The following is a 21,411-nucleotide window of genomic DNA, read 5'->3' on the forward strand; positions in this document are numbered from 1 at the left end:
GCTTCAATGAGATGTTTGTGTTGTCCTGAAGTTCCTTCGCAATTTTTTGTGGATTGTTTCCTCTAGCTTATGAGATGTTTTGATGCTTTTAGCACACGATGTGCATTGTGGTTAGACGAATCCAAATGTGTGTAATAGTGTGTCAAGAAAGGGTAATATGGGCAAAGGGTTATTTAAAAGGGGAGGGAAAACTAGCATGAGGGCCATATGGCACTTGTATACACCTAAAAAGACCATGTATGAAAGAGGGGGAAGGGTTAATCAATGGGGCAATAAAGGTTGTTTCCACTTGATTTATTTTCATTGTTAAGAATATCTCACATAATCTATTTTGTTCCAACGTCATTTAGGGTAAAGGGTAGAATTTACATGAAATAGTATAGTTGTAAACTTGTATAATTGTATTACCTAACACAAAATAGACACAATGAGCTCAATGGAATTCATAAATTATATTATAATTTGATTGCACTCTTACAACATTCCTGTCCACATACCATATAGTATTTCTACGAATTCCTAAGAATAAAAATGCGACATGTGTGGACCCCCTACTTGGACATCATTAACAACTTGTAACCACTCTAAACTTATTTAGAATATGAGAGATGGTTACGAGTCATGATCTAAATGTTGGGGAAAACTCAAGGAGGACCAATATTTAAAATGAATGTCGAGGTGGATTTGTATGAGACTACCAAGCATTGTACAAGGGCCATCATGGTATCATTGGAATCTTGTGCCTCTTACAACCCAGTGGACAAATTAACTTGCACTTGGGTTATTTGCAAGTTCCATTCACAAAAGAGACTAGGTAATAGGGAGGCCAAGAGCCACCTTTCTTTGAGATATATTCCAATAGACTTGGTATATGGACGAGAATTGTAGCAATCACTAACGTGGCAAGTGGAACTTTGAGTTTATCAATGCCCTACCATCACTTTCCAACACGTACATACACTAATAGACGAGGTCAATGTATGAGAGAGCACGAACAACCTATCGAGTGATGTTGATACGTAAATGCTCGCCATTCGTATAGTACAACTCACAATCATCTCTGCAAAAAAGAGGAATAAAACAAGGACAACCCTAACCGATTGAGCCAAGTCTCTACATAACGGAGGAGGCATGTGTCGATCGAGCCAATGGCAATTGTGAGAAGAAACAAAATGCGAAAAAAACACTTTGCTGAGATACGAAGGTATCAAATCGAGCAAAAGGGCAGGCGATGCAAGCACGAATCAAGACTCTGTTCCCCCCCCATGTTAATGAACTACATACATACATATGTACATGTACATATACATACATACATACATACATACATACATACATACATACATATACATACATACACTGTATACATACACATATACATATACATACATATACATACATACACATATACATATACATACATATACATACATACACTGTATACATACACATATACATATACATACATATACATACATACACATATACATATGTATATAAATGTCTAGCTCTAGAGAGAGAAGGAGGATAAGATGGAGACTTCTGTACGGATCTTTCTAAGTCCTGGGCTCACACAACACACACACACACACACACACACACACACACACACACACACACACACACTCTCTCTCTCTCTCTCCAAATTCTCCCCTGTTCCTCCTACTTCTCAATGTTTTAAGCTCCCCTGTTCCTACTTCTTCTTCATGTTTTAAGCTCCTCTGTTCCTTCTTCATCTCTGCTAAGACACACATAAGCTTCTAGGGTTTACCCCCCTAACTGCCTCTTTCTCTGTCTGTCTGTCTGTCTGTCTGTCGCTCGCCCGCTCAAAAGACCCAGAATATAGGCCCTTCCCCCCCAACTCACCATGGATCCTGAGACCTCCGCTCCCCCTCCCCCTTCTTCCCAGGGCTCCAGAGAAGAGAACGTGTACTTCGCTAAGCTCGCGGAGCAAGCGGAGCGGTACGAAGAGATGGTCCAGTTCATGGAGAAGGTCGCGAAGAGCTTGGAGGCGAGGAGCGAGCTGACATTAGAGGAGAGGAACCTGCTGTCGGTGGCCTACAAGAACGTGGTGGGGGCCAGGAGAGCTTCGTGGAGGATCGTGGCATCCATCGAGCACAGAGAGGAAGGCAAAGGTAACGAGGAGCATGGCGGCGTGGTGAAGGAATACCGTCGCAAGATCGAATCCGAGCTCGACAAAGTCTGCGATGGCGTCCTCAACCTCCTGGACATGCATCTCGTTCCCTCCTCCTCCTCAGCAGAATCCAAAGTCTTCTACCTCAAGATGAAAGGAGATTACCATCGATACCTAGCCGAGTTCAAGAGTGGTGCTGAAAGGAAAGCTTGTGCTGAGAGCACCATGTCTGCTTACAAGGAGGCCCAGGTTCCACAAATTCTTGTCTTTTTTGCCTCTATTTTACATATATTTCCTTTTTCACAAATTCTTTTAATTAAAAAAAAAATAAAAATAAAACAGTTTCTGTTTCCATGTAGTCTTGTTTCCTGTGTAGTTTTTTGTCTTCATTTCTGACATGGGTTTTTCGTTTTGTGGCCAGTTTCTCTTGATTGGCTTCACATGTATTGCATCCATGCATCCATGCATACACACACATACATGCACGTGGAATGTGTGTATGCATTCCATGCATTTGTGTTTCTAGCATGCATACATACATACATACATACATACATACATACATACATACATACATGCATACATACATATATCATTTGCATTCTCCACCCTTCGTCTGCAGGGTCTGTAGATGTCTATAAGCTTCTATAAAATCTTTATATGATAATGTTCTCATTTTAGTTTAGATATAATCCTATAACATTGTGAATAGGCATGGTGGTGTTGGTGTGCAGAATCTTGTGTGAAATAAAGGAACGTTTTCTAAGTGTGTTCGTTCGTGGTGCTTAGGGTTGTAAAGTGATCCTTGTGCATATAATGGAGGTAAATAATCATAATGTTTCATGAAAATACTCATGTACGATTCTTATGTTTGTTTCTCTGTTGTAGGATATTGCCCTTGCAGAGCTTGCTCCAACTCATCCGATTCGCTTAGGATTGGCTTTGAACTTTTCGGTCTTCTATTTCGAGATCTTGAATTCGCCAGATAAGGCGTGTGCCCTTGCAAAACAGGTAAACTAAATTAATGTGTCGATTTGATAACCTTTGTCTTTCACTATATATATTTTCTAAACTTCCCTCTTTCACTATGTATTGGATTATTCAGGCATTCGATGAAGCTATATCGGAGCTTGATACCGTTGGTGAAGATTCATACAAGGATAGTACTCTTATTATGCAGCTTTTACGTGACAATCTAACACTTTGGACATCTGATATGCAGGTAAGATAGATATAGTCCTTTTATGTTGGTTCTTTTAGCATAGTGTAGGGGACCGACAAAATGTATTTGATTATGTTTAATGAGTTTTAATTGGTAATCTTTCTCGTTAAATTCTCCATGATAAGTGATTGATTCATTGATGAAAGTAACTTATATGCACATGTACATGGGTTATATATTGATTGGAAAGGACTAATTTGTATTCACATGGGTGATCTTGGTTTTTTCTTGTCATCAGGAACAGGGTGATGACCAATGATTGCAGATGTTTCGAAATGTTTAGCGGATTTGAAGCATGCTACATATGTACCATGAGCATGCAATGTAGGATAAAGAACAATGTGGTATTGAATGGCTTTTCAGAACTTAATTTAAATGAAAACAACCACCATTCCAGGGGGAGCTAGTGATTTGTATCCTTGGTCATGGAGATCCTTCTGCCCTACCATTTACTTCCTAATGTTATGCCAGTCTTTTTCCATTCCATTTGGAAAATGGATAAGCATAAAAATGTAGGGTTTTTGTGTCATTTAAATCAGTATAATGTTGGCATTACTGTATTCACGCTAATTCAAGTGTGGTAATACCAACTAGGTGATTCATAATTAAGTAAAGAGCACGTTGATTATACGGAAAAGTATCTAATGCATTCACTAGGTATAAATTATTGGAGGAGTTTGAAGTTACCAATACTGAAGTAGATAATTCTCATTTTAATTGAAGGGATTTCCCAAAACAAATCAAAATTCGGATTGATCAACATCCACCTCTTCATTTGTCCAATGCAGTTGTAAAAGAGAACTAATTGCTAAGTGTTACTGCCTACTTTTGTTTGATTGCTATGCCTATGAATAACAATTTTACATTACTTTTGAGTTCAATCTGAGCACATACTAACATGCCTATGTTCAAATATACATGTGCACAACAAAAATCTTGACAGTGCATGGATATGGAAGTGTTCTATATACATAATGTGGCAGTCAGGGGTGTGATGAGAAGTTTGAAAAAACATTGGTGGATATAAAGTAAAAGGAAAGTTGCAGTAAATTCTAATGTTGAGTTGGAAAACATTGTAATAGTGAAGTGCATCACAGGTTTTCTTAGAATTCAAAACTTGCTTCTAGTTATCTCAAAAAACTTGATCAAATCAACGTGACTTAATTTGAACAAACCCAATTGGGCACTTTGAAAAGGAGTTGTCAATCCAACTTTTCTTGGACAAAAAAATCTGATCACCATCATTGTCTTTTTAGACCCTTTCACATGTCTCACTTCACCTTTTTGCATCTGATTTTGAAAGTATGTGAAATGTCTTACTATTGACAAGACCTTCCCCTTCAAGATGAAATGTGAGATGATTGTTACTTATGTTTGCATCTTTAGAGTGATAAGTTATATAGCTCAACCACAAAAAGATTCATGATAAGATTGTGACCAAAGGCTTCGCTCAAAAGGGATATGTATCATGTCATGCAATTTCTTATGCACTTGTATGGAAAAATATTCATACTTGCTTTTCTCTAGTATTATTGGGGTTTGGTGACATCTTGGCAAAGAAACATGATTCATTATATTCAATTATATGGATTTCTCATGATTGTAGGAAATATTGAGGTCGCTTGTCCCTTCACATTAGGATTTATTCTTAGCAGTTTAAACACATCACCTTATGCCTCTCATATACAATTGGATATAATCAAAATATTAAATACAATACTAACCACAATGCTAGTGAAAGTGCACATTAGAACATTAATCACATTGAATTGTCATCATATTTTATTTAATTAGTGCCACACTAACTTAATAGAACAAATTGTGATATATTTACATATAGAGGGTTGGATCTATACTAACCCTAAAAAGATATTGAACAATGACACTTCGAGGAAAACATACAATACGGACTTGTACGGAAAAACATTTCACATGTGTTATAGAAATGGTAAGACTTTGAACCAAATGATGGTATCATGATGTACTTCTAATTTCTAAACATAGCCTAAATATGAATTGCTATATTTAAAACACATTAGGATGTCTATAGGTTGTATTCCTACTTGTCATTATAGAGTTTGGGCCAATCATGCATATTGTCATGATGCCTAAGATTAGTAAAATGGTAAAAGAAGAAACACTCATAATTCATGTGTTATGATCATCATTGCCAAATATAAAATTGATATTTTGATGGGTTTTTTGCATTGTCACATTGAGCATGTAAGTTGAATGTTTTCAAGCATGTGATCATATGTTTGTTACGTTGTGAAATCAATCTACATGAAAGGACTATAAAGGTACTTCTTTGTGATTCTATTCTTTCTTTCTCGTGATCACTTGGGCTACAATACAAGACTTGCATTGGAATGAAATCATTCTCCAACTTTGTTTTATTACTATTAAAGGTTGGATGTAAATATTTGAAGACAAAAACTAAAGATATGATACCAAGCTTGCTTGAGAATTACAAGATTTTAATAAGGAACATCCTAGTTAGAGATGTTTCAGAAAATACCTATAGGAGACCAACATAGATATCAATCAACTGTGAGGAATTTACTTGTGTTCATTTCTAAATAATATGTTATGCATTATTGTGTGTCAATGACCATCTAAAGTTTTTGTAATTGAACACAAACTACACATTCATATACAATTATATAGGCTACCATGCATGAATTACCTTTGAGGTTGGACTTTATGGGCATTGGTAAAATCATGGAAAATGTACTCAATTGGTATTATACATAATGATATACCATATTGTATATGCACTCTCTTAAATGGTGGGATTGATTATGGACTCTAGAAGAATAAGGAAAGCCCTTAGATTTGGATCAATTTAAAAAAGTGTGATTGGATTTCAAATGCAAAATGCTTGTCAAGCTCAGTCCCTAAATTAGTGGGGTTTATTAGTGGCACTAGAAGGATAAGGAAAGCCCATAAAGTTGGAACAATTTAAAAAAATGTGATTGGATCTCAAATGCAAAATGCTTGAATTCACTCCCTTAACTGGTGGAGTTTAATATGGGCATTAGAAGAATAATGAAAGCCCTTCAATATGGATTAATTTAAAAATGCTTTCAGATTTCAAACGCAAAATGCTTGAATTCACATGTTCCAACTCATCAACATTTGATAATGGGTCACCCAAGGGGACAAATTGCTTAAGTACATCACTAGTCTAGGACACATCAAGCAAACATTTCAAAGTTTCTAAAGAAAGCAGTAGTTGCTTTATGTTTCTCTTAGAGATCATTGACGCCATTGACAAATGAAATGGACTAATCTTTTCATAACAGTGGCTGCTATGGAAAATCGTTCTAAAGCCTATTATTATGCATATGGTGCCTTATAATCAACTGTATGGTCGTCAAGTCATTGCAACACTTATGCATCTCATGTGACTCCATGTAGTCAGTGGGTCCTTGAAAGTCGATTCGTTGCTATTAGAAAATGCGTCAAACCACTTTGGGATTCAATACTCAAACTACATATAAGGAGGAAATTAGCAAAGAGAAAATTGGCAACTAGTCAAGCCTTTATTTATTTGAATTCGAGTGAAATGTTGTGCAGACAGAACATTAGTAATTCTACTACACATATATTATTGAAACTTATGTTAAACTTTATTTATCATTAATAAGGCATGGAAATCTTGATGCTAATATTTCAGGTTGAGTGGTACTTTTCTTGCAACTAGAGCACAAATTTACCCCTTACTCACATGTTTCCCTTGGATTTTGCTCCTCATTTAGTTCAAGTACTTCTTTTTGTATCCCAAAGGCTGATGTTTGTGCTAATGTTCCATTCATCCATGCTTTGGTGTTTAAAGTTTGTTGTTACTTAATTAGTGCTTAATTAGTGGTGACATTGGCATACATTTCGTGTCATCAACAAAATAGTATCTAGCAAGAAAATTGTCAATAATAGATGACAATATTAACAATTTAGGTTTGCCCATTGTCTATCATAATTTAAATTGTCATTTCTAGATCACACATATAGATGAATATGTTTTTATCTAGTTATTTACTACGGCATCAAACGATTGATTATGAATTCTTCACTCCCAAATGAAGAAATCATAACATTGTTGTACATCATCCTCACCACACTTGCATGTCAAGTCTTTTCAATTGGAATTTTCTTCTTTCGGTTACATGGATATTATATTAGTACAAATCCCCATGCAATCAATGAAGGTTTTCATCATCCTTCATTAGTATTAAGAAAAGTGCCGGAGGGCTACAAAAATGTAAAATCAGAGAGTATTATATACAAAAGAAATGGTCAAGGCAAGGACCAAGGTTGTTGATATCTCCATAACGGTCCTTTAGAGGAGACCGTGAACAGAGGCAACTTCCTCCATAATTGCAATAATTTTTTCTTTTTCTTCAGAACATTCTCCGAAGAGCTTGGCATATTGTCATATTGCCCCCACACAACCGCCAATAAGCTCCCCCATAATTCCGGCAATATATATGAGAGAAGAGGAATTATGGACTCATATCGTCTTTTACAACGATACTTCCATAATATCCATAATGTAATCGTAGATACTGTTTTCCATACATGGGCAGCACGCATTTGCTTACGAGGTTGCTGAAAAGGGGAGACAATAATTAGATGTATGTTGATGACTTTCATAGCCTCCTGAGCATCATCTGCTTCATACAATAGGAGATTGGAATGGAGAACCCCCATACCGTTGATCCCCAAGAGAAGAGGTAGCCTGCATTAATTGTTAGGAATAAAGAGATAACTTTATTCCATACCTATTGGGCTATTGAGCCGCATGCTTGGTAGTTTTCTGCAATAACAACACCGCAATAACAACATTGTCTAAGATTAGTTGCCACATCTCCTTTCAATGACTGACCTACTTGTAGTGCTACATGTAGTAAAAGCCATTTGAAGAGAATATATTTGGTTGGTCCCTTGAAAGACCAAACCCATGTCCAATATGCCTTCAAATGAATGCTCGAAACACCCCACTTATTCTAGTGCTTTTGAGCTACAGGAGTTGGAATGTTCTTAGACATGAGCCCAATTTCACGTTGTATTGAAAGAATGGAATTTTTGCAATGGATCCATCATGGGATTGGTCCAGAACCACCCCCCTGGGTCCCACATAAGCCTACTAAGTGGTAGTTGTGCATATAACCAAAGCATATCCCACAATTAAGCTATTGACGGTTGTGGTTGAATCCAAAGGTTTTGCACTTATCTACCTTTGGTTTGTATGAAGGATGATGAAAACCTTCAATTGAAGTATGATAAATCGTGTGAATCGTCTTTTTGCTTTGATGAATTGAATTATATTGCCATGGGGATAGGCAATATACGTAGAAGCTTAGGCTCAATTATTCAATCCATGTAATAATTTCTAGACATTTCATAGGGCACATTTAATCTCGAAGAATCTACAATCCAACATGATAACCTATTATGTAACAATAATCAAGTTAAGTTGGGCACTGCCAGGTTATGTGAGGCTTGGCTTCAAGTAAGTTCATGGAATAATTAAAAAAAAATACTACATCAATATTAAGAAAACTTCGTGAGTGTTTACAAGCATGTAATAGTTTATATCAATTAAACTTAGGTATTGCTTTGGAGATAAAACATATTCCATCATCTTTAACATTGACATCTTTCTCTATCTTTGCAATGTTCATACACATCAAACATGTGTTAAGAAGTGTAGAGAACTAAAGTTGTTGAAGTTCCCCATCTTCACTGAGTATAAGGGACATGTGCTTGGAAGATGTGCATGATGCGCATGGGCAAAATTGGATTGAGGTCTAGCACAATCTATAGGTGATTGGAGAGAATTTATGTTTAATCTATGGGCAAAAGAACTTTGGTGCTAGCTAAGATGAGGGGATGAATGACAAAGATTTTTGTGAGACAAGCCATATAATGTGTAGATGCACATTGGACCTTCTACATGTAATTGGATAGGTCTCTTAACTCCATTGGATGGAGTCTAGGGATATTTTAGGGAAGTAGGCTTTCTGACTTTTGATGTACATTATGATGGTAGGTTATGTACACGTAGAAAATGAGTTATTTTGTTGTTGTTTACATAAAGAGGTGAGGGTGGTTGCAAATGATGGATTGAAGTGGTTCTTAGATCTAGATCCACAAAAGATGAATCTTTTCTCGTCTAGATTATGGAAAGGAGACCAATGACGAGGTAAACTTGGGATCCTGGAGAACTTTATTTGATAGTGTTATTTCAAGAGTAGATAAAACATGTGCCTTTTTTTCAGCATTCAATGAAGATCAAAAGGAAAATATTATGTGCTAGGTTGAGGAAAGAACCAATTGCAAACGTTTTCTCGAATGATGAAATTTCTCCACAACAACTCAAGCAATTTTGGAAATGGTTGTGGGGAATAAAAATAACTAGGAAAATTGTGTGTTTTATACAGTGATTGATTGATTTATAGAACTATAAAGGTTGGTGCATGGAGAAAAGTTGGGAACACATATAATATGTGTGATTTTTGTATGCACCCAGTCAAGATTGCGAACCATTGTTTGTGGAGCTGTGATTTTGCAATGGAAATATGGAAACAAATCTTTAGAATATTAATTGCAATATATCCTCAAGTGGTGTATACATGGGTAGTGGTATTGTGAAAAGTTGTACAAGGGCAACCAATGTTGTATGAGAAGGAGGATGTTGCAAATGCTATTTTTCCAAGAAATGTTCTCATGTAAAAAAACAAATATACCCCTGAATCAAAAAATATTGACCAGTAAAATTGAAATATGGCTATTTGTAAGTAGTATTATGATTCGGTATATTTGGAAGGCAATGTGCTGGAAGGTACTCCAAAATATGACAAAAAGGCCTCCTCATATAATTACCAGAATTTGGACAGAGGTCATGCACTATCTTAAATTTTGTTTTGGATAGCATGAAATGTGACGTTCAACATGCAGAATTGCAACAATTGATGTTTCATGCCATATGGAACAAAGTTATATCTTATTGTTGGTTTTTTTATAAGGTGTAGTAGTTTTACTGTAAACTGAGTTATTGACTTAAGTTGATAGCTAGAACTTTTAAAAAAAAGGCAGTAGTACCATGCAGGTAAAGCAATTTCTTGTGCAACTTCTGGAATCTGGACGTTTATTGATATTGATGTAATATCTTTCTTCATGAAAATAAAATCAAAGCTGTGTTATTATTACCACACAAAGGGCAATCATTTGTATATAAAAGAATTTGCTTTGCTTTGGGTGGTTAACTAGATTTTACACACCATAGAATAATCATACACAACAAGCATACTGTAATTTGCTACAATTAGTTTTTCAAGTCAGATATCAGGTTATCCACATAACTTTGGTTATTGGTGACAGACTCAAGTAGTTCGGCCAGCAATAATGATTACTAATTATGTACTACGTATAATGTTAAATTATACTTGAGTATCTAATTCAAAGCACACACAATCTTTATCGAAACATGCTCAACTAGTATACATATGTATGAAAAAAACATGTTTGAGGTGTAAATTTTAGATCACCTATTAAAAATTGTACATCTTTTGAGAGTCAAAGAACTGCCCATTTGGGCACAGGTGCTAAGAGTGATAACTCCTCGTTAGTTACAGGGTGCCGAAATGACATGCTTTCTGCATGCAAGGTGTGAGCTTCATAGCTTACCCCTTTCCAAACAAGGGGACCTCCATACTTGACATCCCCTAGGAGAGGGATGCCAAGAAACTGACAATGCAACCGAATTTGATGCGTCCGTCCAGTCACTGGGAACGCTCTTAATATGATTTCGTCTCCAGAAGGCAATACATTCTCATATGGTTGACCCCTTTCTGCTACTCTTCTCTCACAAAATTGCTCATCCTCTGAACTTGCCTGAGATTGAGGCACCATTTCTCCATTGATTGACAAAACCTTGAACCGTGTCGCCATATCCTTCACAGACGCCTTTTCGGGTAATTTTCGCCCTATATCTTCGTTTGCGTAGACACGCCACGCACCCCATCTTGAGCGACCATGACCTGTTTCCACATAGATTTCATTCCATGCAGGACGTTTTCCGATGCAGAGTGCTATGTAAGTCTTTTTTGCTTTTCTGTTTTGAAACATCCGGGTCAGCTTGCCAGCCACAATTTTGCATTTTGTAACAATCATGACTCCAGATGTATCACGATCCAAACGGTTTGCTAAATGCAAATGTGGCAGAGGTGGACATGATCCTACATTGTAAGATTCTGTTTCAGTGCATGTCCCAAATCAATGCCAAAAATTCAAGTGGCCTTAAAAGCTGAGCACCATACACATAAAAGTTCACAAAATGAATGATTTCTCAAAGATGTATAATTGCATGGCCATATGAGCTGCTCATTCTTCCATGGAGAAAGTCTTTAAAAAACACCACAATAACAGTCCCAGGACATTTCCTTGTGGGGCACAATCTTTAAGTGCATGTTCAATTTTATGGTTTTGTGATCTACAAAACTTTGACGACTCACGAGGAGCATAAAATGACTTTTACATTTCATTTGACAGGCAAAATTTCTATAATCATGTTTTGACTCGTGCATAAATTCCTGATCACATTTGAATATAACAAAAAACTCGCAAATACCTGAGCCTTTCTTTATTTTCCCAAATGTCCCTTCAAATGTTCGTTATTTCCTGAAGTGCCCTATAGGACAAGGATGGCTTCATATACATACTCCCAACCGACCAGGGTAGCAGAACAGAAGAATTGGGCCATAATCAAGATGGTCTAATGTTTTATTATATGAGTTAACTGCCTGTTCCTTACAGGGTTGACGCAATTAGCATCATGGTCTACATCCTCAACTAGAGCTTCATATCAGCTCTGGAGAGCATGACTCCACTAGAGCCCTATCCAGGGAAGAAATATTAGGTTACACATCTTTGGAAAACTTGGATATCCAGGAGTTTTTTCTTATATTCAAATGTATAAGCATTTGCTTCATATCAGCTCTGGAGAGCATGACTCCACTAGAGCCCTATCCAGGGAAGAAAGATTAGGTTACACATCTTTGGAAAACTTGGATATCCAGGAGTTTTTTCTTATATTCAAATGTATAAGCATTTGCTTCATATCAGCTCTGGAGAGCATGACTCCACTAGAGCCCTATCCAGGGAAGAAAGATTAGGTTACACATCTTTGGAAAACTTGGATATCCAGGAGGTTTTTCTTATATTCAAATGTATAAGCATTTGCTTCACAAGTGTAGGATTAAGACGAACTTTAAAAGCAGAAACTTCACCTTCATCAGATATAGTCGTAGTCTAAAGCCACCAGATTCTATCATCCAACTAAAGAAGCCATACTCAATCAGGACATGGAATTCAATGAAGGTGTACTTGCCGCGTAAGTGAAAGATCTGAGATATAAGAAGGAATAGACATTAGTAGAAGAGTAGGAAATGCCACAATCAGGAGACGATGATCAGCCTGACATTCTGATGAGCCATGAAAAACCCAATTCAGCTCAAGAAGGAAGGCCCTGCTGAAATGGGCAAGTCGGCTCCCTGTGATTGGATCAAGATTGCAGATTGAGGATATTGTGAAAGCTCAAGGAGATTCAAAAAGCAAGCATGGCTAAACCAACAGTGGATCAAATTGTAATTACACAGTAATGGAGGAAATCTTTGAAGTTCATACGAAGTCAAGTTCAGTGGACAAAGCACTGAAGGACCCTCGGTGGAAGAAAGCTATAGAGCCTGAGCTAGAAAATATACCATATAACTGAGCATGAAACTTAGTTGAAAGACTAAGTAAAAGGTCAAAGGATGAATAAGAGGTAACATTAATGGGAAAAGGGTATGTGCATAAAAAAGATTTTGAAATTGAGAATCATCGGCCCAATTCAAGGATTGGCCCATTGGGGCAATTCTAGTTATCCATGGCATGGAACTGGCACGTATATCATATGAATGTAACATCTAAAATTATACATGGAGATTCGGGGAGCAACCACTGCGATTTGAGCTGCTGGATTTAGACAGAATGTTCTTGAGATTTTCAGAGCAGTCTATATGGGATAGTTCTCCAAAGAAGAAGAAGATTCAAAGGTTCCAGCTGACAATGCAAGGTAAGTAGATAACAATTATCATGTTCAATGGAATGACCTAGCCTTCATCGGCACCATGGAAGAAGATCTTTGTCAGTTCAAGTGGAAACTGAGTTCCAAATATGATTGATCTGGATCTGTTGCACTTCCATCTATGATTAGAGGTGTACCAAAGGGACAGAAATATTTGTCACTTAGACCACAATGGGCTGAAATGATGATGGAGGCCAACATGAAACTGATGAAGACTGGGATTGGAGAAGTGGGGAGAGTGGACAAATATTGGACTTTGGTCAGACGTCTCCAGGATTTGTGCAAGGTACCTCAAAATAGGCATCAACCTTGGTGAAGGTTCTAAGTTGGCAGAATATTGTGATTCTAATTGGACTGGTGATCCAGAATACAGAAGGTCTACTTCCTGGCCAGGTATAGTTTCATGGGTTCAACATACTTTCCATGAAAAATAAGGTGCGGTCAAGTATTTCGGTGTCCTAAATGGAAGCAGAGTACAAGGTGCGGTCAAGTATTTCGGTGTCCTAAATGGAAGCAGAGTACAAGGTGCCCAATTATGCCAGAAAAGAAAGAGTGTGGCTGGCTGCTGTAGTTTGTCAGATTTAAAAATAATGATTGTGGGGAATCAACATGGAAAAACATCTGATAGTTGGAGTTGCATTGCTATTAAGCCAAAGCCTATGTCCATTGGCGGACCAAGAATATTGAGATCCAATACCATTTCATACTAGATCCCATTGGATATGAGAAGCTATTTTATATTGGCAAACAAGTGTGTAGATCTCCTTACAAATGCCCTGGGTTTTGTCTGCCCATGAATTTCCTCCTACTACTCTATCCCTCACTCGATGAAAAGATTTTCTTTGGTGTTGCATGGAAATCATCTACAAGCTTGCATTGATGAGTACAATATCATTTTCCTTTCAGCATCAGCATAGTTCCTCGCATTTGAACCAACATGGCTCAGAGCTAAAATAAGAACTTCAAAGTTGCTAAAAAGTTGAATATGAGCTCCATAAGTTCTCATCAGGTGAATACTCTTCACCATAGCTCTTAACATATTTGAATCTATATTGCAAAGAAGAGAGCTTTTGACTGATGAAGAAGAGAAAATTATTTTATTATGCACAAAACTATAAGAAAAATGTGAAAGGGATAATTATTATTGGGAAATGTTGCTATTGGTCATCCGGTGAGGAACTAATTCCCGATTAAAAAAGCATGTGTTTACACATAGTGTTATCTCTCCAACCCAGGTGTATCATGTTTACACCTAGGTTGGATGGATAATGCTATTTGTAAATACATGTTTTCTTATTGGAAATTACATGTCCTTGCTGAATGACCAGCAATAGCTAGTAATATGGCCATTTGAAGAAGAAGAAACGAGCAGCATTTGCATCATCCTTGGGATCAAGTCTCCCGGGATATGAGTATTGTGAAGCGAAAGGTGTTCCGTTGGTGTAGTTCAGTCAGTTACACTTCCTACTATTGAGATGAACTTTTCAGCTGTGTTTACAAATGTAGGACAAGATTGCCACTCAGATTGGTGTCAAGGCTTTGAAAGTTCAGGAAGCTGAATTTTCTTTTCAATCATAAATCTAATGCATACAAAATGGGAGAGGAGACAAAAATGGTGCGATTGTAGAATCATGGAAACTTTGCTATAATTTTTTTGTGTCACGATCCGTTGTAGAATTATAGTTCTGGACAATAATAGGCAATCCACAATCAATGTATGTATCTGTGCTTATTACGGAATTTGTAAGTGGCTATCTCAATGAAAAATGCAACCATTTATTTGAGTGGTGCAAATTTTTCTTTTACAATAATTAGAAACGTTTTTCAATGCAATTACCAAGAAAATATCAACCCCAAAGCTTCAGCTGAAAAAGGAACAATCATGATCTCATACCTATCTATCCACATATGTATTTATACATAATCAAATGAAATAGAGAATACTAACCTGTGGAATCTTCTTCCACTACCTCTGATACTTCTTCACATTGCTTCTTAGACAACATGGATGTGACCGTCTCCAAGACATGGCCAGCATAGATCCCGGAAGGTTTGTTAATCACAAAGAGCCATTCATCTTGGTAGATTATATCTGAAGGAGAAAATGCCGGCTGAGAAGCCATGGAAGCTTCAGCTTTCAAAGCTCTTTGAAGTTCAATACCTTTGCCTATATCTCCAGACAAAGGAGAGAGGGGTTTTGGCCATTGGTTCATATCTACAGCGACAACAGCATCATCATTATTATCATCACTACCATTACTCTTAGAAGCAATGGCTTGTACTCCTGCTTCTTCTTCTTCTTCTTCTTCTTGTTTACATAGAGGTCTCATAACTGTGTAGACCTTGCAAAAAGAGTATCCCCTGTTCCGTCTACACAAAGTTAAAGGGGGAGAAGCCAGAGCCCTTCTATCTCTTCGATAGGTTGTGCTTAAGCTGCTGTTACTTCTTCTCCTTCCCCCTCTTCCTGCTTTGCAATCCCCTGTTCCTGCTGCTAAGCAAAGAAGGTTGATTGGTAGTGATGGTAACACAACGCACATGGACTGTTTCATACTGAATGAAACAAAGTGAAGCCTAACCATAGACATGGATAGATTTGGAGGAGAGGGGGGGGGGAATCTCTCATCATAATGTGTATGGAGGAAACTTGGAATGGGACTCTTTGGGCCTGTGAAGCCTAACCACAGACATGGATAGATTTGGAGGGGGTGGAAACTTGGAATGGGACTCTTTGGGCATGTGAAGCCTAACCCTAGACATGGATAGATTTGGAGGGGTTGGAAACTTGGAATGGGACCCTTTGGACCTGTGAAGCCTAACCTAACCATAATATGTATGGAGGAAACTTAGAATGGAACTTTTTGAGGTCCAATCTTTCACTCCAATGTGTCCACGACCTGATGAAGAAGAATACTCATGTCCTTGTTCGATCGGAATGCCCATCCATACCTTGGTCCTTTTTATCTACTATGACTTCTTCCCCTTCCAACTCAACATCCCTCCAATCAGAGCCCTTTTATCGAGCGTCGTCTCTTGACTATTGATGGTCTTTGATGCATGGAAGGAAGTGCACCGTCTTGGTGAACTGGTCTACCACAATGAGAATGGCATCAATTCGTGGAAAACGAAAGATCTGCAATGAAATCCGAAGAGATAGACTTCCACTAGCTTTCAAGAATTGGCAATGGTCGTAGTAACTAATATGGTCAATGTGGCAGACTCTTTAGTTTGACAACATGCATTATGAAAAGAATCGATCATGATTCTATGCTGTGGAATAGGTTAGATATGTGTGTTGTGTGTGTGTATGTGTGTTTGAGAAGAGGAGGGAAGAGAGACAAGATATAATAGAAAATAGAATACTCAAGAAGATGTATATTACAAAGGAGATTAACCGACACATTACATAGCAGGAGGGAGATGCTTTATATAGTCACCCTCTCTCTTCATTAACTATTGAAGCTCATCGGTCATGGGGAATGTGGAAACTCATTAGTTATGTGTCACAGAATATGATTTTATGACACATAGTTAATGTGTAGAGAGTAGTGGTGACTTTTGACCTTTGAGTGCTCATAGATTCTCAAAGGTGTGTTCACACACTAGTCTAGGTTGAGCTTGATTCTCAACACACCCCCTCAAAGCTCAACTTGGGTTGGCTCCTTTAGGTTGATGTCCGCTTCGGCAGGTACCTAGTTTGGACAGTATCTGGTTCTCTCTTGTACTCCCCCTCAAGCTTCGCAAGTCAGGGATCATCAATCCAAGGTCTGACATGAATTGCCGAAGCTTGTCGTCTCCTAGGGCTTTTGTAAAGATGTCGGCTGTCTGAAGATTCGTGTTGATATGTTGATGGTCGACATCTCGAGCCTGAACGCGCTCTTAGATGAAGTGATAGTGCACCTCGATATGCTTTGTGCGCCGTGGAACACCGGGTTCCGAGCCAGATAAATACTGCTCATGTTGTCACAATACATGGGAATTTGATCATTGATGGGAATGCCCAGATCCTTAAGAATTCTCTTCAGCCAAATGGCTTCACATGCAGCCACAACCGCGCCCCTGTATTCAGCCTTTGTGTTCAAAAGAGCGACAATTGACTCCTTCTTGCTACTTTAGGATATTACTCCGTTGTCGAGGGAGAAAACAAATCCGGAGGTCGATCGTCGATCGGCTCTGTAGCTGGCCCAATCAATCGATTTGAATTGGCATTGCCGTATTGTAGACAATGCCACAATCCATTGTGCCGCTCATGTATCATAACACTCGCTTAGTGCAATCCAAGTGAATGTCATGTGGTTTTTGCATGAATTGGCTAAGGAGACCGATCGTGTAGTTGAGGTTGGGACAATTGATTGTGAGATAGATGAGGCTCCCGATTAGTTGTTGGTACTGAGTCGGCTCGCGCTCTTCTGTGATGGAGTTGGCAGTTAGCTTCAGGTTCCGATCGAGAGGGGTTGCCACAGACTTACACTCAGTCATCCCGAACTTGCATAACAAGTTAAGGATGTAGTGTCGTTGAGAGATCATAATGTCGGCTAGAGTTCGAATTACCTCGATGCCAAGGAAGTAATGGAGCTCTTTCATGTCCGTCATCTCGAAATTGCGGGAGAGGAGGGACTTGACATCGTTGGTGTCAATTAGGTTTTCACCTCTAATGACCAGATCATCCATGCATAGGATGATGACAATCGGGCTTCTAGAGTCATTTTTGTTGAGCAAACAAGCTCAACCGGATCTGGATCGGCTGAATAAGCCAGAGTTGGATCGGAGTTTGGATCAAAGAACTGGATCGTATTGTAACGGGTAGGCCGTTAGAGGTCTACGATCCTAGCCTAGTACGTAGGCATATTTCTTGGAGTTAGTGTCAGTCGCTCGTATGAGCATTGAAGTACATGTCAGTACTTTTGTCAGTCCTTTCAAGGACTTGTACAAAAAGTGTTCAGTAGGACATTGTATGTATAGTGTGTTATTATTTTGAATTGAGTTTGTTTTGCTCTCTTTGTATCTACCGCGTACTCTCTCTTGTGTCTAAGCTTTCCATTAAACCTGTGCATATTCTCTGTTGCTATCAAGTGAAGCTGGTTTCATCTACAAGCTTCCATACGCTACTTTTTACATGGTTTTAGAGTGCAAGGGTTGAGAACCTTTGTTGCCGACCATCAATTTCCATAGATGAACCCTAACTTTTGGAAAAGCACAGACCGAAAAGAAAAGAAATGGATAGAGGGATGACAAGCTCGCTCCCGACAGAGAAGCTTGATAGAAGCAATTATGCATCTTGGTCTTACAATATGCACCGGTACCTACTTGGGCACAGTTACTAGAGCTATGTCAATGGAGCGAATGAAGTAGTGCTGGAGCCGACACACAAGGACTTCCCAGCATGGGAGCCAGGAGCAAGCAAAGTGTTGTACTGCCTCATGTCTTGTGTGGACGATCAGATGCTTGGCTACATCAGGGACGCAAAAACGCCGAAAGAAGCTTGGGAGAATCTGAAGAAGATTTTTGTGGCAAGCACAACGGCCCGGAAGTTGCAGCTCCGATAAGAGCTCAACAACATCTGACTGAGGGAAATATTAGTTACTGACTACACCACCAAGATAAAGGAGATCTGGGATACGCTCGGTTCCATCAACGTGATGGTGGACGAAGACGAGATGGTCCAGATCTGCTCCAATGATCTAGCACAATAGTACGGGCCAATTTGGGTGACAGTTTGCACCCGAGAGAAACCACCGTCCTTCTTCGACCTGCAATCGATGCTAATGGTTGAAGAAAACCAAGGGAGTGAGTTGAGAACCACTCAATCAGGCAATCATATGTTATACACGGAGGCGGATCGGCCCCATGGGCGTGGTGGACGAGGTGGGTCAGCATGCAATAGCGGTGACCGACAAGAACAGAACCGGAGGCACATAGATAGTGCTGACAGTAGTTGCGGACCCTCCACAAGTAGGGGAAGTCAAAGCGGTGATGGAAATCGGCAAGGAAAAGCCCAAACAAAATGCTGATACTGTGGCAAGAAAGTTCCCCGAAAGAACGAGTGCTGGAAGAAGCGTGCCGATTCGGACAAATCCGGATTCGGCAAGGCCGGACAAGGGAATTGACAAAGCTCGCACTAGAAGGATCCGAAACTGGAAAGACCGGAAAAGGGCCAACCTTTGTGATGAAACACAAGGTGAACTTGATGAAGAAGACCACTTCCGGATCGGAGGAAGTGTGGTATGTTGATTCCGGAGCATCTAACCACATGATGAGCCATGAAGAGTGGTTCTCATTTCTGGAAAAGCCAAAGCAACCGGGAGTTGTCGAAACCGAAGACGACACTCCTCACCCGATCAAGCATGTCAGACAAAAGGGAAAGTTAATGAATGTTTTACATGTTTCGACAATCACGAAGAACCTGGTGTTGGTCGAACAGATTGTCGACCAGGGGATGCAGGTGCGGTTTATGCACCTCGGGTGCTTCATTGAGGAAGAGGGTTGAATCATTGCGCAAAGGGCGCGGGGACGGGACGATATTCATCCTCGACACCAATGACATCGACATTACTCTATTCGTCAAAGGACAAAAAGTCGAGTCGAACATCAACTTATGGCACAAGCGAATAGGCCACATCAACTACTAGAGGCTTCAAGCTCTGCAATTGAAACATGTGGTTTCTGAATTGCCGAAATTTAGCGGCCAGAAGGCCCAAATTTGTGAAGCCTGACAACTCGGGAAGCAACACCGGCTTCCGATCCCCATCGAAAGAAATCAGAGCTGTAACAAGCTCGACATTATACATTCGGATGTATGGGGACTGGCACAGAACATTAGTCTTTTTCATCTTTTTCATCGACGACTACAGCCGACACACGTTGTCGTGCCTTTCGGTGCCGGATCGTTGTGTGAGTCAAGTGGGAACCGCCGGGGTTTTGGACTAGGAGGAGGAAGAATTTGAGACGAGTTTAGTTATGAATAAGAATATATTATAAGAAAGAGAGATTGAAACTTTTGAATCCCACAAGTATATTGTATTAGATTAATCAATATTAAGATAAGAATATGATTTTAGATTGAAAGAGAAGGATATAGAAACCTCGTGAATCCCACGAGTTTAGTTTATTTATTTTATTAATATTTAAAACCCTAATAATAAATTAGAATAGATTGGAAGAGAAAGATATAGAAAACTTGTGAATCCCACAAGCATAGTTTATTTTATTAATCATTATTTTTGAACCCTAATGATTTTTCATCCATAATTTTCTCTCCCCCCCATTACATTGTGCTCCCCATCCTTATATAGTGATGAGAGAGTCTTAACAATCCATGCTTTTTCTCTTACTATGGACTCCGTGCTTTCTCTAACATTCTTTTTCTAAAAGTGATCATGCGTTTTTTATGAACTATAGTGTTCATGCATGCTAGATGTGCATGTGTAGCTTTTTCTTTTATCATGCGTTCTCTTCTAACTAAGGCTTTTTTATCTAGAAAATATATGTGAAATAAGCTTTTCTATGTGGGATATCTATTTTTTTAACACTTATGATGTGTTAGTATAATGGTAAGGCTTTACATTATAAACATGGAGGTACAAGGTTTGAATCTTACCCTATGCATGTAATATATGTTTTAATATTTCTTTCTTTTTCTTCATATTTATTCAATCGGTTATTTTATATATTTTTCACGTAGTGTACGAAATACATTACGACAATGTGGATCTATCTCATCGAGAAGAAAAGCAAAGTCTTGGACTGTTTCAGGACCCCACGAAACCTTGTGGAACGGGAAACAGAGAGAAAGATCAAGTGCCTACGGTCGGATGGCGGAAATGAATACTTTTCTAGCTATTGAGAATCAAGCTCAACTTGGTTTAGTGTGTGAACTCACCTTGAGAGTGAAGAGACACTCCAACGGTCAAGAGTCACCATTATGTCACC

The 21,411-nt window shown here is 38.7% G+C and overlaps 2 protein-coding genes across 3 annotated transcripts; one reads left to right on the plus strand and one right to left on the minus strand.

Moving 5' to 3' along the window:
* The first annotated feature begins 1,847 nt into the window (after positions 1–1,847).
* On the plus strand, positions 1,848–3,916 carry LOC147869272 (14-3-3-like protein GF14-C). Its single transcript, XM_087327958.1, has 4 exons — positions 1,848–2,383; positions 3,023–3,145; positions 3,240–3,356; positions 3,595–3,916. Exons 1-4 carry the CDS (start codon positions 1,868–1,870, stop codon positions 3,613–3,615), a joined length of 777 nt encoding a protein of 258 aa, XP_087184084.1. The 5' UTR covers positions 1,848–1,867; the 3' UTR covers positions 3,616–3,916.
* A 6,833-nt stretch (positions 3,917–10,749) lies between these two features.
* LOC147869273 (Pseudouridine synthase family protein) lies at positions 10,750–16,092 on the minus strand. 2 transcript variants are annotated; one of them, XM_087327947.1, is made up of 2 exons: positions 15,434–16,092; positions 10,750–11,596 (listed from the first exon to the last, which is right to left on the minus strand). In XM_087327947.1, the coding sequence occupies exons 1-2, from the start codon at positions 16,068–16,070 to the stop codon at positions 10,935–10,937; spliced, it is 1,299 nt and encodes a 432-aa protein (XP_087184073.1). In that variant the 5' UTR covers positions 16,071–16,092; the 3' UTR covers positions 10,750–10,934. The 2 variants fall into 2 exon arrangements, with proteins under 2 accessions (XP_087184073.1, XP_087184064.1); XM_087327938.1 differs by having other exon boundaries at positions 10,750–11,611.
* Positions 16,093–21,411: the final 5,319 nt, after the last annotated feature.

This window comes from Azolla caroliniana, unplaced genomic scaffold (genome assembly GCF_043228905.1).
Source record: "Azolla caroliniana isolate FFs.n. ecotype wild unplaced genomic scaffold, voAzoCaro1.0.p SCAF_1, whole genome shotgun sequence".
Classification (NCBI taxonomy): domain Eukaryota; kingdom Viridiplantae; phylum Streptophyta; class Polypodiopsida; order Salviniales; family Salviniaceae; genus Azolla; species Azolla caroliniana.

Excerpts from the sequence above, each read along its gene's own strand:
- LOC147869272 (XM_087327958.1), top strand. The coding sequence starts at position 1,868 with ATGGATCCTGAGACCTCCGCTCCCCCTCCCCCTTCTTCCCAGGGCTCC. Across the intron at positions 3,146-3,239 it reads CGTGTGCCCTTGCAAAACAG|GCATTCGATGAAGCTATATC; the intron begins GTAAACTAAATT and ends TGGATTATTCAG. Across the intron at positions 3,357-3,594 it reads TTTGGACATCTGATATGCAG|GAACAGGGTGATGACCAATG; the intron begins GTAAGATAGATA and ends TCTTGTCATCAG.
- LOC147869273 (XM_087327938.1), bottom strand. The coding sequence starts at position 16,070 with ATGTCTATGGTTAGGCTTCACTTTGTTTCATTCAGTATGAAACAGTCC. Across the intron at positions 11,612-15,433 it reads AGTGGAAGAAGATTCCACAG|AATCTTACAATGTAGGATCA; the intron begins GTTAGTATTCTC and ends GCACTGAAACAG.